Here is an 11,243-nt window from a genome sequence, read left to right on the forward strand (position 1 = left end):
AGAGAGAGTGACAAGTGCAACACTTCCCTCTAACGGTGGTTAACGTTGTGGCATTCATTAAAATACTCACGTCAAGTACAAGTACCTCTCATGTGTACTTAAGTACGCCACTAGGTTCAGAGAAGTGGGTCAGCAGAACATATTTAGTTTGTTTGTATTTTACAATATTATTGAAAGTAAAAGGCGTTCAGCCTCACATGTATACGTCATCAGTATTTTCCGGTAACGTTTGACCTTCAACACTTGGTTTCTCTCTTTCATAGGTTGCGACCGGCCCGGCTGCCTCTTCCCTCAGCGCGAGCAGCGCGTCGCTCCTCAGGACGCTCCGGAGGAAGTGACTCGTCTCCTGAGCGCTCTGACCTGTAAGGATGAAGGTCAGTCCTTCGCCTGCCTCGTGCAGAGCTACGTGTCGCAGTGCTTCCCCGAGGCTCCGGCCGACGTGGACCAGAAGCAGAACCTCGTCCTGCACCTGCGGGCGGTGCAGCAGGCGGTGCAGCAGGCGCTGCTGAAGCTGGGTCCGGCGCTGCAGGCGCAGGCGCAGGAGCTGATCCGATGCTTCCACCGGCACACCGTGCAGCACCTCGGGGAGCTCCTGCAGAGGGTCAGCTGCTCCCACAGCATCCTGCTGCTGATGGACTGGGTGCTGCGCTCGTACCTGAGGTATGTGAAGGCTCGTATAGAGACACACACATCTCATTACTCTGCTGGTTGAGACATTTAGAAAGAAGCTTCTGCCTCTTTGCTGCGTTTATTATTATTGTCATTTCTATAAGATATGATAAGATAATCCTTTATTAGTCTCACAGTGGGAACATTTACAAGATTACAGCAGCAAACAGAAAAGTGCACTTAAGAGACAACGTGAGAGAAACACAAAACAAGTATTATGAATAAGAATAATAATAAAAAATGTTTAAATCCAAGATGACTAAAATATCTGTGTGTGTATCTTTCTGTGTGTTTCACACTAAAAGCCCTGACAAATAAAATCCATTAATTTCATATCGAGGCTTTTATTTTGAAAGATTCGCAGGAGCTTTAGTAGCTGCTGCCACCTGGTGGCTGCTTGTGTGTTTACTAAACGTGAACATGAACGCGTTCACGGTGAGAGACACAAAACAACGACACTTAAGAGGAGTTAAAATTACAGTGTTGAGCTTAGTATGATTTATTGTTGAATTTGATCAATGTTTGACATTTTTTGATGATAAAGAATCTGAAAGTCATATGAGAAAATGGACTGCCGGCAAACAGTTAGCTTAGCTTAGCACAATGCCTGGGAACAGGGGGAAACAGCTAGCCTAGCTCTATTCACCCACAACTCAAGTTCCCTCTAATATAAAACCTCCACTTGCTGAATAACTCTTTTATTGTCTCTGAGTAGAAGAACATTTGAGACACGCTGCTGCTGGTTGTGACGTAGTTGTGTATTTGTGTGACTTGTTGTGTAGTCAGGCCCTGCTGGGTCATCCCGAGCTGCAGGACATGAACCCCGTGGAGAAGGTGGACCTCCCGCTGCTCACTGACTGGGTGTCCAGGGCCGAGCACGAGCTGCTCCTGACTGTGCAGGTGAGGCTCGTCATGCTAATCTCTTTTAGCCTCTTACACCTTTCACCATGTATTTATCTCTGTGAGCCGTTAGCTGTTATTCATTAGCTGTTATCCGCTAGCTGTTACCTGTTAGCCGCTAGCCGTCAGACGTTAGCAGTTAACCGCAAGACGTTAAACGTTAGCCGTTAGCTGTTAGCCGTTAGCTGTTAGACGTTAGCTAAACCACCGTACTTTATAGGCACAAAAAATGGTTGCAGTCTCATTACCAACGGCTTTATCACCATTAAACTTTTATTCAAACTATTGATATGATACTATAAAACTACACATATGATTTATGATGCCATGTCATGCATTCATTCCTAAGTTTATAATTATTCTAAATGACTCAGTGAACATGACTGAAGCTAAACTGTTTACCTGAAGTATTTCTGTGTATTTTGGGTTCTCAGGAAGAGATCAGACGGTCCCTGGCGAATATTCTGCAGAATGTGAGAAACCACGAAGCTCACAATGAACTTTACCTGGACACAATTCAGGTACTGAGTGACCAGATATATATATATATATATATATATATATATATATATATATATATATATATATATATATATATATATATATATTATTGATCTGCCTGTCTATTTAGTGCGTAATGCTCTAGTTCCCTGCCTGCGGTGTGTTTCAGTGCATCAACGCCGTGCCCGCACAAGCTGTCAAGTTCAGCGCCGTGCTGTCTGAGCGGGTGCAGCAGGTCTGTTTCCTGGAGCTGCAGGCGTTCCTGACACAGTGAGGATTGTTACTATTGTTCATGTAATAATGACGGTGATGTCGTGAAGGCAGCGTCGCTGAGGCCGCTTGTATCTCTGGTTTGAAGGTACGCCGCTGAGCAAGGAGACTTCCTGTGTACACAAGCCAGGATGGAGCAACCAGGAAGTAAAGCCTTCTTCCAGACGCTGAACAACTGCAGAGAACTCAGGTGAGTTCATCCACTCAGCTCCACTCACGCTCCAATGTTCTGTTTGCAATGGAGTTCATGTAGTTTAAATGTAGTTCATGTGGTTTAAATGTAGTTTATATGGAGTTCATGTAGTTTATATGTAGTTCAAATATATTTAAAAGACTTAGAAAATAGATACGATGAAGATAGGTGACGATGACGTTTGTCTTGTTTCTTCTCAGGAAATACGTCCAGGTCAAAGACGGAGACAGAGACGTCCTGAGTGCAGCTGTGGCGACGCTGGAAAGCATGGAGGCTTTTACTTTGAAACTGCTGAAGGAAATCGTGGCCGGCATGGCAGAGGTAGCCGCTCGACTAAATCACTGAAGTGTGTTGTCATATTTACTTCAGAGGAACGTCAGAATAACTTTAATGTTTCGCAGAACCGCCTGAAGAAATACTTCAAATCAGAGAACAGAGAGTTCTTGTTGCTGCTGCATGAAGTTAAGACTCTGTTCTCCGACGTGTCAGGATACCCAGGCCTGGAAACGGTGCGTCACTAACATCTCTCATGTTTCCTCCCTAAAATGTTTGATGGTCAAATATTAGAAATATGAAACACGGAAAACAAACAAAACACTTATTGACGCTTTACTGTCACTCGCAGTAAAAGTAATGTGTGTTGCTCGTTTCCCTCTCTTCTCGCCGTCGCTCAGCGGGTGATGGACGAGGTCTACGAGCTCATCGCTCACCTTTACCTCAAACGTCTCGTCGGAACCAGAGTGAGAAAACTGAGGACGCGCTGGCATCCAGAGGTCGGCCCGGCGGTCACTGAAGACGTGGTGCTGCTCCACGAGGTCATCTCATCCATGGTGAGCCGACGACCCCGTGACCCCACGACCTCATGACACCATGACCCTACGACTCCATGACCCCATAACCCCACGACCCGCTGCATGACCGTGTGTGTTGACTCGTTTCAGGCTCCGGCGGTCGGCCAGAGGAACCTGCTGCTGCTGGAGGTCCAGGACCTGCTGGAGCAGCAGGACCTGGAGGCCACCAAGCTGACAGCGGCCAGAATGCAATGTGACGCGGCGAGGTAGAACCCGTCCTGATGCTCTTACCCACAGAGTCCACTATGAGACGCACTATCGGTTCTGTTTATGCACTAAACTAGCCTCTGTGCTCTATGTTAGATAGTCTTTGAGCTACTATGCTAGCCTTTGTGCTCTTTGGTTAGCCTTTGTGCTACTGGGTTAGTTAGACTTTGTGCTACTATGCTAGCCTTTGTGCTCTTTGGTTAGCCTTTGTGCTACTGGGTTAGTTAGTCTTTGTGCTACTATGCTAGCCTTTGTGCTCTTTGGTTAGCCTTTGTGCTACTGGGTTAGCTTGGTGGGTTTCTGCTCATGAATGACTTGCTTCCTGCACCACCCTCTGTGCTTCGTGCTTGTTGTCCTCAGGCGTAAACGGCTGACATGTTTTCTAACCGTCCTCTCACTGACTGCTGGTGTTGTGTCCGCAGCGAGGACCTGGAGCTGCTGCCGGCGCTGCTGCAGTGGAAAGGTCTCTCTGGAGCAAAGACCAGGAAGGTGCTGCGCGGCCTGGAGGACCTGCCGGGCTCCAAACACAGACCTGCGTCCTGGTGCTGCGGCTGCATCGGCTGCTGAGCTCAGACCTGATGTAAAGATGGAGGATCAGTCGTGTTGCAGAGGGTTAGTCGTGAGACACCACGGAGGGGATCAAGTGTGTCTCCACGATGTCGCTGATCTCCTTTCACGCGTTGTCATGTCAGGAAACTGGATTTTTTAAGTCTTGTTTCCTGAAAGGTCACACTGGAAACGATATTATATTACGTTATTATTAATGCACTGCCAGGAGATGTGTTCTTTATAAACACTCACACCTGGGCTCCAGTGGTCGTTAAAGGTTTTTAGTTCTGAAATATGGACTAAGGTTGAAAAAATAATTATGTTTCAGGATATTTGCACGTCGTTAACTGTAAAACTTTACTTTGTGCAAAAGACTGCACAGTAACTGTTGCATACTTCACACGATCAGTCTGAAGTACACAAAACGCTGGTGATGTTCAGGAATCCGTACAAACCGTCGCCATCTTGGCTGACACGGCAGACTGTTCCTGAACAGTCAGTCCATGTGCAGCCGGCTGTCAACGGGTTCATTCTACCAAAGAGGTTTATGGGTAATGACTCGGCCGTACGCAGACCGAGGAAGCCGTTTGTGCAGAACTCTGACAGAGCTAAGCTAGAAGTTTGAGCAAATACAGTTTGATTTGTTCCTGCTGGCTGCTCTCCAGGAAACACATCTAAGGGTTAGCCTCTGTGCTACTATGTTAGCTTCTGTGCTACTGGATATCCTTTGTGCTACTGAGTTAGCCTTTATTCTGCTGGGTTAATCTTTGTGCTACTATGTTAGCCTTTTTGCTACTAGGTTAGCTTTTATGTTACGAAGGTTTGCATTTGTGCTACTGAGTTAGTCACTAAGTTAGCCTTTGTGCTACTATGTTAGGCTACTAGCTTAGCCTTTGTTCTACTGAGTTAGCCTTTGTGCTACTGAGTGAGCCTTTGTGCTACTATGTTAGCCTTTGTGCTACTAGAGCATTTCCATTAGCTTGAATGAACAGACGCAGCTGGTCCGTCTCCTCATTCTTTACGTGACGTTGACGCCAGTTTACCGTTAAATACGTATTTTATATTTTACAGCTAACGCTAACTAACACTAACTCGATCGCCCGTTACTTCAGTCGGCAGAGAGTAACTGAACTCGTCCGTCTGTTGCCGGCGGTTAAAACGCACATGAGTTTTCATATGTAGACATAAATATAAACATATGTCTATATATGTACATAATATACATATTTACATGTATATTGCAGTCGAACATGTTTTCCTGATGATTCCTTGAAGGTTTCCAGGAGAGAAGAATCTGTTTACATCAGATTTTATAAAAAGGTACATTTTGTTGTTGTTGAGCACCGATAAACAAAACATAAGAACAAATAATTTAAAGGGAGTAAAAGGAAAAGTTTACGTTTTTATTACAAAATTACGCTAAACCTTAAATGCTTTTTTTTAAATTTTATTACATTTTCTGTTTTGTTGTGCTGAAGAAACAGTAACTGCACTGATGAAGATTCTCTGTTTCTATGTTATGATGTAATACTTTAATATTATTTATTAAATTATTATTATTTATACAATCCCGTCACTGTTAAAGGAAAAAGTTCTTTTGTTTTGGTGTCTTAAACATCACAATTTGTTTTTCACAATTTGTTGTAAATTTTTCTTTTTTTATATATATATATATATATATATATAGATATAGATGGATATGGATGGATGGATATAACATTTTAATAATAATAACATTCCATTTAAACTTTAAAAAGTACTTTGTGAGTGTTGGTTTACTGGTCTTACTGGTTTGGTTTACTGGATTTTATTTCTGGTACAAAGTCATATTTCTTCTTTAATGTATTAGTTAATGCCTTTCTGTTTTATTAATGTTGTGTATTGTCTTCTTCTGTGGTGGTTATTTTGGTTCAGAAGCTCATGAATCTGGTTACAGGGACACAACTAAACTACAGCTTCCTGTTTCTGTCAGCAAAGAGATGAATAAATGATTAAATAATGATGAATAAATGATTTAATAAAAATACAGATCTCCTCCTGCGTGTTCACTGAAGCGTCACCAGATGGAGACGAACGTCCACGGACAGAAAGAGACTCGTGAGAACTTGTTGATCCACAAAACATCTCAGCCTCAACACAGTGGAGACGCAGACATGAGGCTTTAGAGACTTTTCACAGGAAAACATCAAGAAGTGATCAGCTAACAGAAGGCCATATAACAGCTAACAGCAGGTCATGTAACAGCTAACAGCTAACAGCAGCTCATATAACAGCTAACAGCTAACAGAAGGTCATGTAACAGCTAACAGCAGGTCATGTAACAGCTAACAGAAGGTCATGTAACAGCTAACAGCTAACAGCAGCTCATATAACAGCTAACAGCTAACAGAAGGTCATGTAACAGCTAACAGCAGGTCATATAACAGCTAACGGAAGGTCATATAACAGCTAACAGCTAACAGCAGGTCATATAACAGCTAACAGAAGGTCATATAACAGCTAACAGCTAACAGCAGCTCATATAACAGCTAACAGCTAACAGAAGGTCATGTAACAGCTAACAGCAGGTCATGTAACAGCTAACAGCAGGTCATATAACAGCTAACGGAAGGTCATATAACAGCTAACAGCTAACAGCAGCTCATATAACAGCTAACAGCTAACAGAAGGTCATATAACAGCTAACAGCTAACAGAAGGTCATATAACAGCTAACAGAAGGTCATATAACAGCTAACAGCTAACAGAAGGTCATATAACAGCTAACAGCTAGCAGCAGGTCAGCTAGCAGCTAGCAGCAGGTCAGCTAGCAGCTAGCAGCAGGTCAGTTAGCAGCAGGAAAGCCCCATCGTGTGCGACAGCGACGAGCTCATCCGGCTTCGCTCTGGGGAACTTCCTGCGTCCTTCCTGTTTCACCAGAACACAAACACTCACTTTCAAGCAGAAAACACTTGTTTCCTTCCTCTACCTTGGAAAGCGGGAATTATTACTCAGGAACAATAAACCGAACACCTCGGATCACGCTCTCCTGAGGCTCAATGGTTTCCTGGGATTGTTTGTTGTGACTTGTCTTCTGCTGACGTTGTGGTCACTTTATTGCTCTTTGAAACTAATAATGAGTGATATTAAAGTGAAGCGGGCCTCTGGCCTCCTGGGGAAAAGTTAATGACTAAAGGTTCTTTCAGAGGCATGTTGTTGACCCTCACACTTTTTTTTTAACGCCAGCAAATCAAAATGTCCGCCAGTCCTCTACAGTACCGCCGTGCGTGATGGATCCAGTCCTGATCATGTTAACATCCCCGCACTAAATTCAGATTATCTCCTCAACCACAAGCCTTCAATAATTTAAAAAGGTAAAACACACAGAAAACCCCTGGGAACATATATAACTCATATATGTGTTACTGGCATATTGGTTTGATAAAGAAAATGAATAAAGAATGGGAAAAAGAAAAATATTTAGCAAAAAATACTTAATTGTTGTATTTTCGTATCGTAACAATATTTGTATATTTGAATTTTACATATAACATAGCTCTATATGTTTAGAGTATATGTGTAAAGTTCGGCTTTGATAGAGTGAAGTTAAGTATTTTTAATAATTATTAGAAAACTGAGCGTTAGAGTACTTCATGTTTATGCTCCAACTTGAATGTTGCAGTAAAACTTCCACCAGAAGTCTTCGTTTGAGGAACCAGAGCGTTTGTTCCTGAAGAAGACTGAGAAGAACATCACCTTCAACCCACATCCAGGTTTCAACACATTTATTATTTATTTAAGAACTGAACTCTTTCTCTGCATGTCACATCACATATAAAACTATAAAACTATAAAAAGCTTGACTTCTCCCTTTATTGCACATGCAACTTAAAATAACTTCTCAATATGAAAATAACAAACTCTAACATTGACTTGATATCAAAAAAATATACACGATAGAATTACAGACATTTACTCAAGTTTGTAGCAGTAAAAGCACCTTATTACCCAGCAATACTGTGACTCATCTCTTTACAACCAGAAACATCAACGTACACAGAACCGTATTAAGTACCTCCAGTTCACCTGTCGACTGGGACCAGTTCACCTGTCGACTGGGACCAGTTCACCTGTCGACTGGGACCAGTTCACCTGTCGACTGGGACCAGTTCACCTGTCGACTGGGACCAGTTCACCTGTCGACTGGGACCAGTTCACACATCACTTGACCACAACTCCAGAGAAAAAGGGCCGGTCGGCGTCTCCGCTGTGCTGGGATCTCGTGTCCGTCAGGACGTCTTTCACGGTCTTCCTGTCGGCTCTGGAGAGGTTGGTCTTCAGCTTCAGAAGAGCTGACACGTGTTTCTCACTGAGGGGGAGGAGGAGGAGGAGAAGAAGAAGAAGAAGAAGAAGAAGAAGAAGAAGAAGAAGAAGAAGAAGAAGAAGAAGGAGAAGAAGAAGAAGAAGGAGAAGGAGAAGAAGTGTTAGTCATGTCGATCCAATGAGGCCAGGAGACCCTTTAACATCGCGTTACCTGAGGTCTTGTAGGACTAAAGGTTACCTGAGGTCTTGTAGGACTAAAGGTTACCTGAGGTCTTGTAGGACTAAAGGTTACCTGAGGTCTTGTAGGACTAAGGCGTTACCTGAGGTCTTGTAGGACTAAAGGTTACCTGAGGTCTTGTAGGACTAAAGGTTACCTGAGGTCTTGTAGGACTAAAGGTTACCTGAGGTCTTGTAGGACTAAAGTGTTACCTGAGGTCTTGTAGGACTAAAGGTTACCTGAGGTCTTGTAGGACTAAAGGTTACCTGAGGTCTTGTAGGACTAAAGGTTACCTGAGGTCTTGTAGGACTAAGGCGTTACCTGAGGTCTTGTAGGACTAAAGGTTACCTGAGGTCTTGTAGGACTAAAGGTTACCTGAGGTCTTGTAGGACTAAAGGTTACCTGAGGTCTTGTAGGACTAAAGGTTACCTGAGGTCTTGTAGGACTAAAGGTTACCTGAGGTCTTGTAGGACTAAAGGTTACCTGAGGTCTTGTAGGACTAAAGGTTACCTGAGGTCGGGGTAATCCTTTCCCAGCGATGCTACTTGCATCTGAATGGCCGGCAGGTCCTGCAGCTTCAGCACCTCTGCGATCTTGGTCAGGATGTCCTTCAGCCGGACCTCCTGTGAGCCCTGTGGACACAGAGCAGCTCTGGCTCAGTCGGATCCGCACGCCTCTGGTTTCTTTGGGTGGAGGCAGGTTGTTGCTCCGTTTCTCACCATCTTGAGGAACAAGTCGTCCAGACTCTCTGCGTTGTCCTTCACGGTGACGTAGCCCTTCAGCTGCTGCTCCTTGTCCTTCAGCTTCACCTGTCCCTTCAGGAGCCTCGTCAAGTACTCTGCCGTCACCTCCTGGTGCAGCCGACCCACCAGCTCCTGGACGCAGAACCAGAACCAGCTGACATGTCTATTCATGATGGATAGTCAGAGTAAATCGTGGACGTGTGAGTCTCTCGCTCTCTTCAGTCTACCTGGTGGCAGCTTTCGATCGAACCCTGAAGATCCTGAAGCTCTTTTTCGATGCCGGCCAGCAGCTTCTCGAACACGGGCTTGTTCAGCCAGTCACTGGTTCCCAGTTTGCGGTAGTGTGGCTGCGGGAGGTTCACACACGAATAGGTTTGCAAATAGCCGGATTGAGCCACACTTCAATATACCCTTCAATACCCTCGATACACTGCTTCCTGTGAGTGACCTCACCTTGAGCCCCTCGTGCACGGGCTTTAATAAGTACGCGTGGGCGGATTGCTTCATGTCGGCGAGGACCTGCAGACAGTTTTCCCGCACTTCCTGTCTGAACAGATGCCTGTTCTCCTGGAGGACGACCCTGCAGACAGACAACACAAGTCCAATCAGCTCTCAGGGGGCGGGGCAGAGCCGGTGACCCGTCACTCAGACGTCTGAGACGCACCTGAACTGCTCGATGCAGCCGAGGTTCGCCTTCATGGCCGGCCGGCTGTTCGGCTTGTTCTGCTTCATGACGTCATTTTGGAAGATCCTGAACCTGCGGGGAGTGGAAATGTCGTTGATAATCACGACTTTGTGTCTCGCTCAGAGCCTGTTTTGGAGAAAGAGGTCCGCCTCGTTACCTCTCCATTAAATCCTTCAGTGGGCTCGTGATGCTCTGAGCCTTGTGCAGATCTCCCACCACCCGCTGCGCTGACGTCACCATGCCGTTGATAAGCTGAAGACAGATCAGTGATGCACATCAGCGACGGCGTTCAAGAAACTCGGGGAACTTCACACAGAGTTTTAGAAACCCGGTTGGACTTTGGATGAATAACTTCTACCTGGTTGGTTAATCATTGCTCGAGGTTTGACTTTAATAAATATGTTCAACAGCCTGGAAAACATTGATTTGGTAAACACAAGCTTTCCTCCGGTCCACACATCGTGTTTGAATGAATGGACAACAGCCTTTTGTTTGTATTGAGCTTGCAACCAGATAACCAGACTCTCTTTTAGCTCCGCTTTGGGCCTCCACCTCCTCCCGAGGGAACCAAAGCGTCTCTCCTCTCAAACTCTACCTGGATGACGTCGTAGGAGACGGGGCTCACGAAGCAGCCGTCCTCTCTGGCCGGCTCCTCCCCTTTGCTCCAGCTCTGCTGCGCCTCCTGCAGGACGCGGCCGATGAACGTGCTCAGCTCGCCCTGAACGCACAACAACGATGCAGCTTTTCAGAGAGGTGGAGCTTCAAGACGCTCAGTGATGCACCCGTCAGATATTTAACAAACATGGGGATTGAGGCGAAGGCGTTGATGACTTCGATCAACACAGCAGTTCACTCAGATGCAGCTGATCCTCAGTTCTGCCTTTTGATCTAAAACAACCTGCACGATTGACCCTCCGATAAGCCCCGCCCCCAGAAGCTACGCTGGCCGATGCTACGCTACGAATGGCCGGTCATTTGTGTCGATCTCTCCGAGGCTTCCATATCCCCAAGTTCGTGGAGGACGCTCACGGTTTCACCGGCATGAATTCATGAATTCATGCCGGTGAAACCGTGAGCGTCCTCTACGAACTTCCTGTTTGTGTTGATTTTCTGACACACAAAGGGATCGCTGGACGGCTGCTCGAGGAAACTAAATG

The 11,243-nt window shown here is 45.3% G+C and overlaps 2 protein-coding genes across 3 annotated transcripts in view; one reads left to right on the forward strand and one right to left on the reverse strand.

Moving 5' to 3' along the window:
• The first annotated feature begins 1,033 nt into the window (after positions 1 to 1,033).
• Positions 1,034 to 5,719, forward strand: si:dkey-196h17.9 (uncharacterized). Its single transcript, XM_068600998.1, has 10 exons — positions 1,034 to 1,104; positions 1,452 to 1,569; positions 2,004 to 2,090; positions 2,240 to 2,340; positions 2,429 to 2,530; positions 2,734 to 2,854; positions 2,935 to 3,042; positions 3,208 to 3,363; positions 3,475 to 3,590; positions 4,014 to 5,719. Exons 2-10 carry the CDS (start codon positions 1,486 to 1,488, stop codon positions 4,156 to 4,158), a joined length of 1,020 nt encoding a protein of 339 aa, XP_068457099.1. The 5' UTR covers positions 1,034 to 1,104; positions 1,452 to 1,485; the 3' UTR covers positions 4,159 to 5,719.
• Positions 5,720 to 7,947: 2,228 nt separating this feature from the next.
• The window catches only part of LOC137802739 (tumor necrosis factor alpha-induced protein 2-like), an 8,216-nt gene continuing 4,920 nt past the window's right edge, over positions 7,948 to 11,243 (reverse strand). The window contains exons 5-13 of one of the 2 annotated variants that reach the window (XR_011079993.1): positions 10,682 to 10,804; positions 10,244 to 10,338; positions 10,066 to 10,158; positions 9,855 to 9,981; positions 9,629 to 9,748; positions 9,378 to 9,533; positions 9,169 to 9,290; positions 8,249 to 8,487; positions 7,948 to 8,204 (exon numbers count right to left, since the gene is read on the reverse strand). Coding sequence is in view for 1 of the 2 variants with exons in the window: in XM_068600824.1 (XP_068456925.1) it covers positions 8,340 to 8,487; positions 9,169 to 9,290; positions 9,378 to 9,533; positions 9,629 to 9,748; positions 9,855 to 9,981; positions 10,066 to 10,158; positions 10,244 to 10,338; positions 10,682 to 10,804 (984 nt within the window). In the remaining variant the exon portion in view is untranslated. Of the gene's footprint in view, positions 8,488 to 9,168; positions 9,291 to 9,377; positions 9,534 to 9,628; positions 9,749 to 9,854; positions 9,982 to 10,065; positions 10,159 to 10,243; positions 10,339 to 10,681; positions 10,805 to 11,243 lie in introns of both variants that reach the window. The other variant, XM_068600824.1, reaches the window with a different exon arrangement.

Source organism: Clinocottus analis, unplaced genomic scaffold (assembly GCF_023055335.1).
Source record: "Clinocottus analis isolate CAN_PGR_092001 unplaced genomic scaffold, fCliAna1.0.p SCAF_5, whole genome shotgun sequence".
NCBI lineage: Eukaryota > Metazoa > Chordata > Actinopteri > Perciformes > Cottidae > Clinocottus > Clinocottus analis.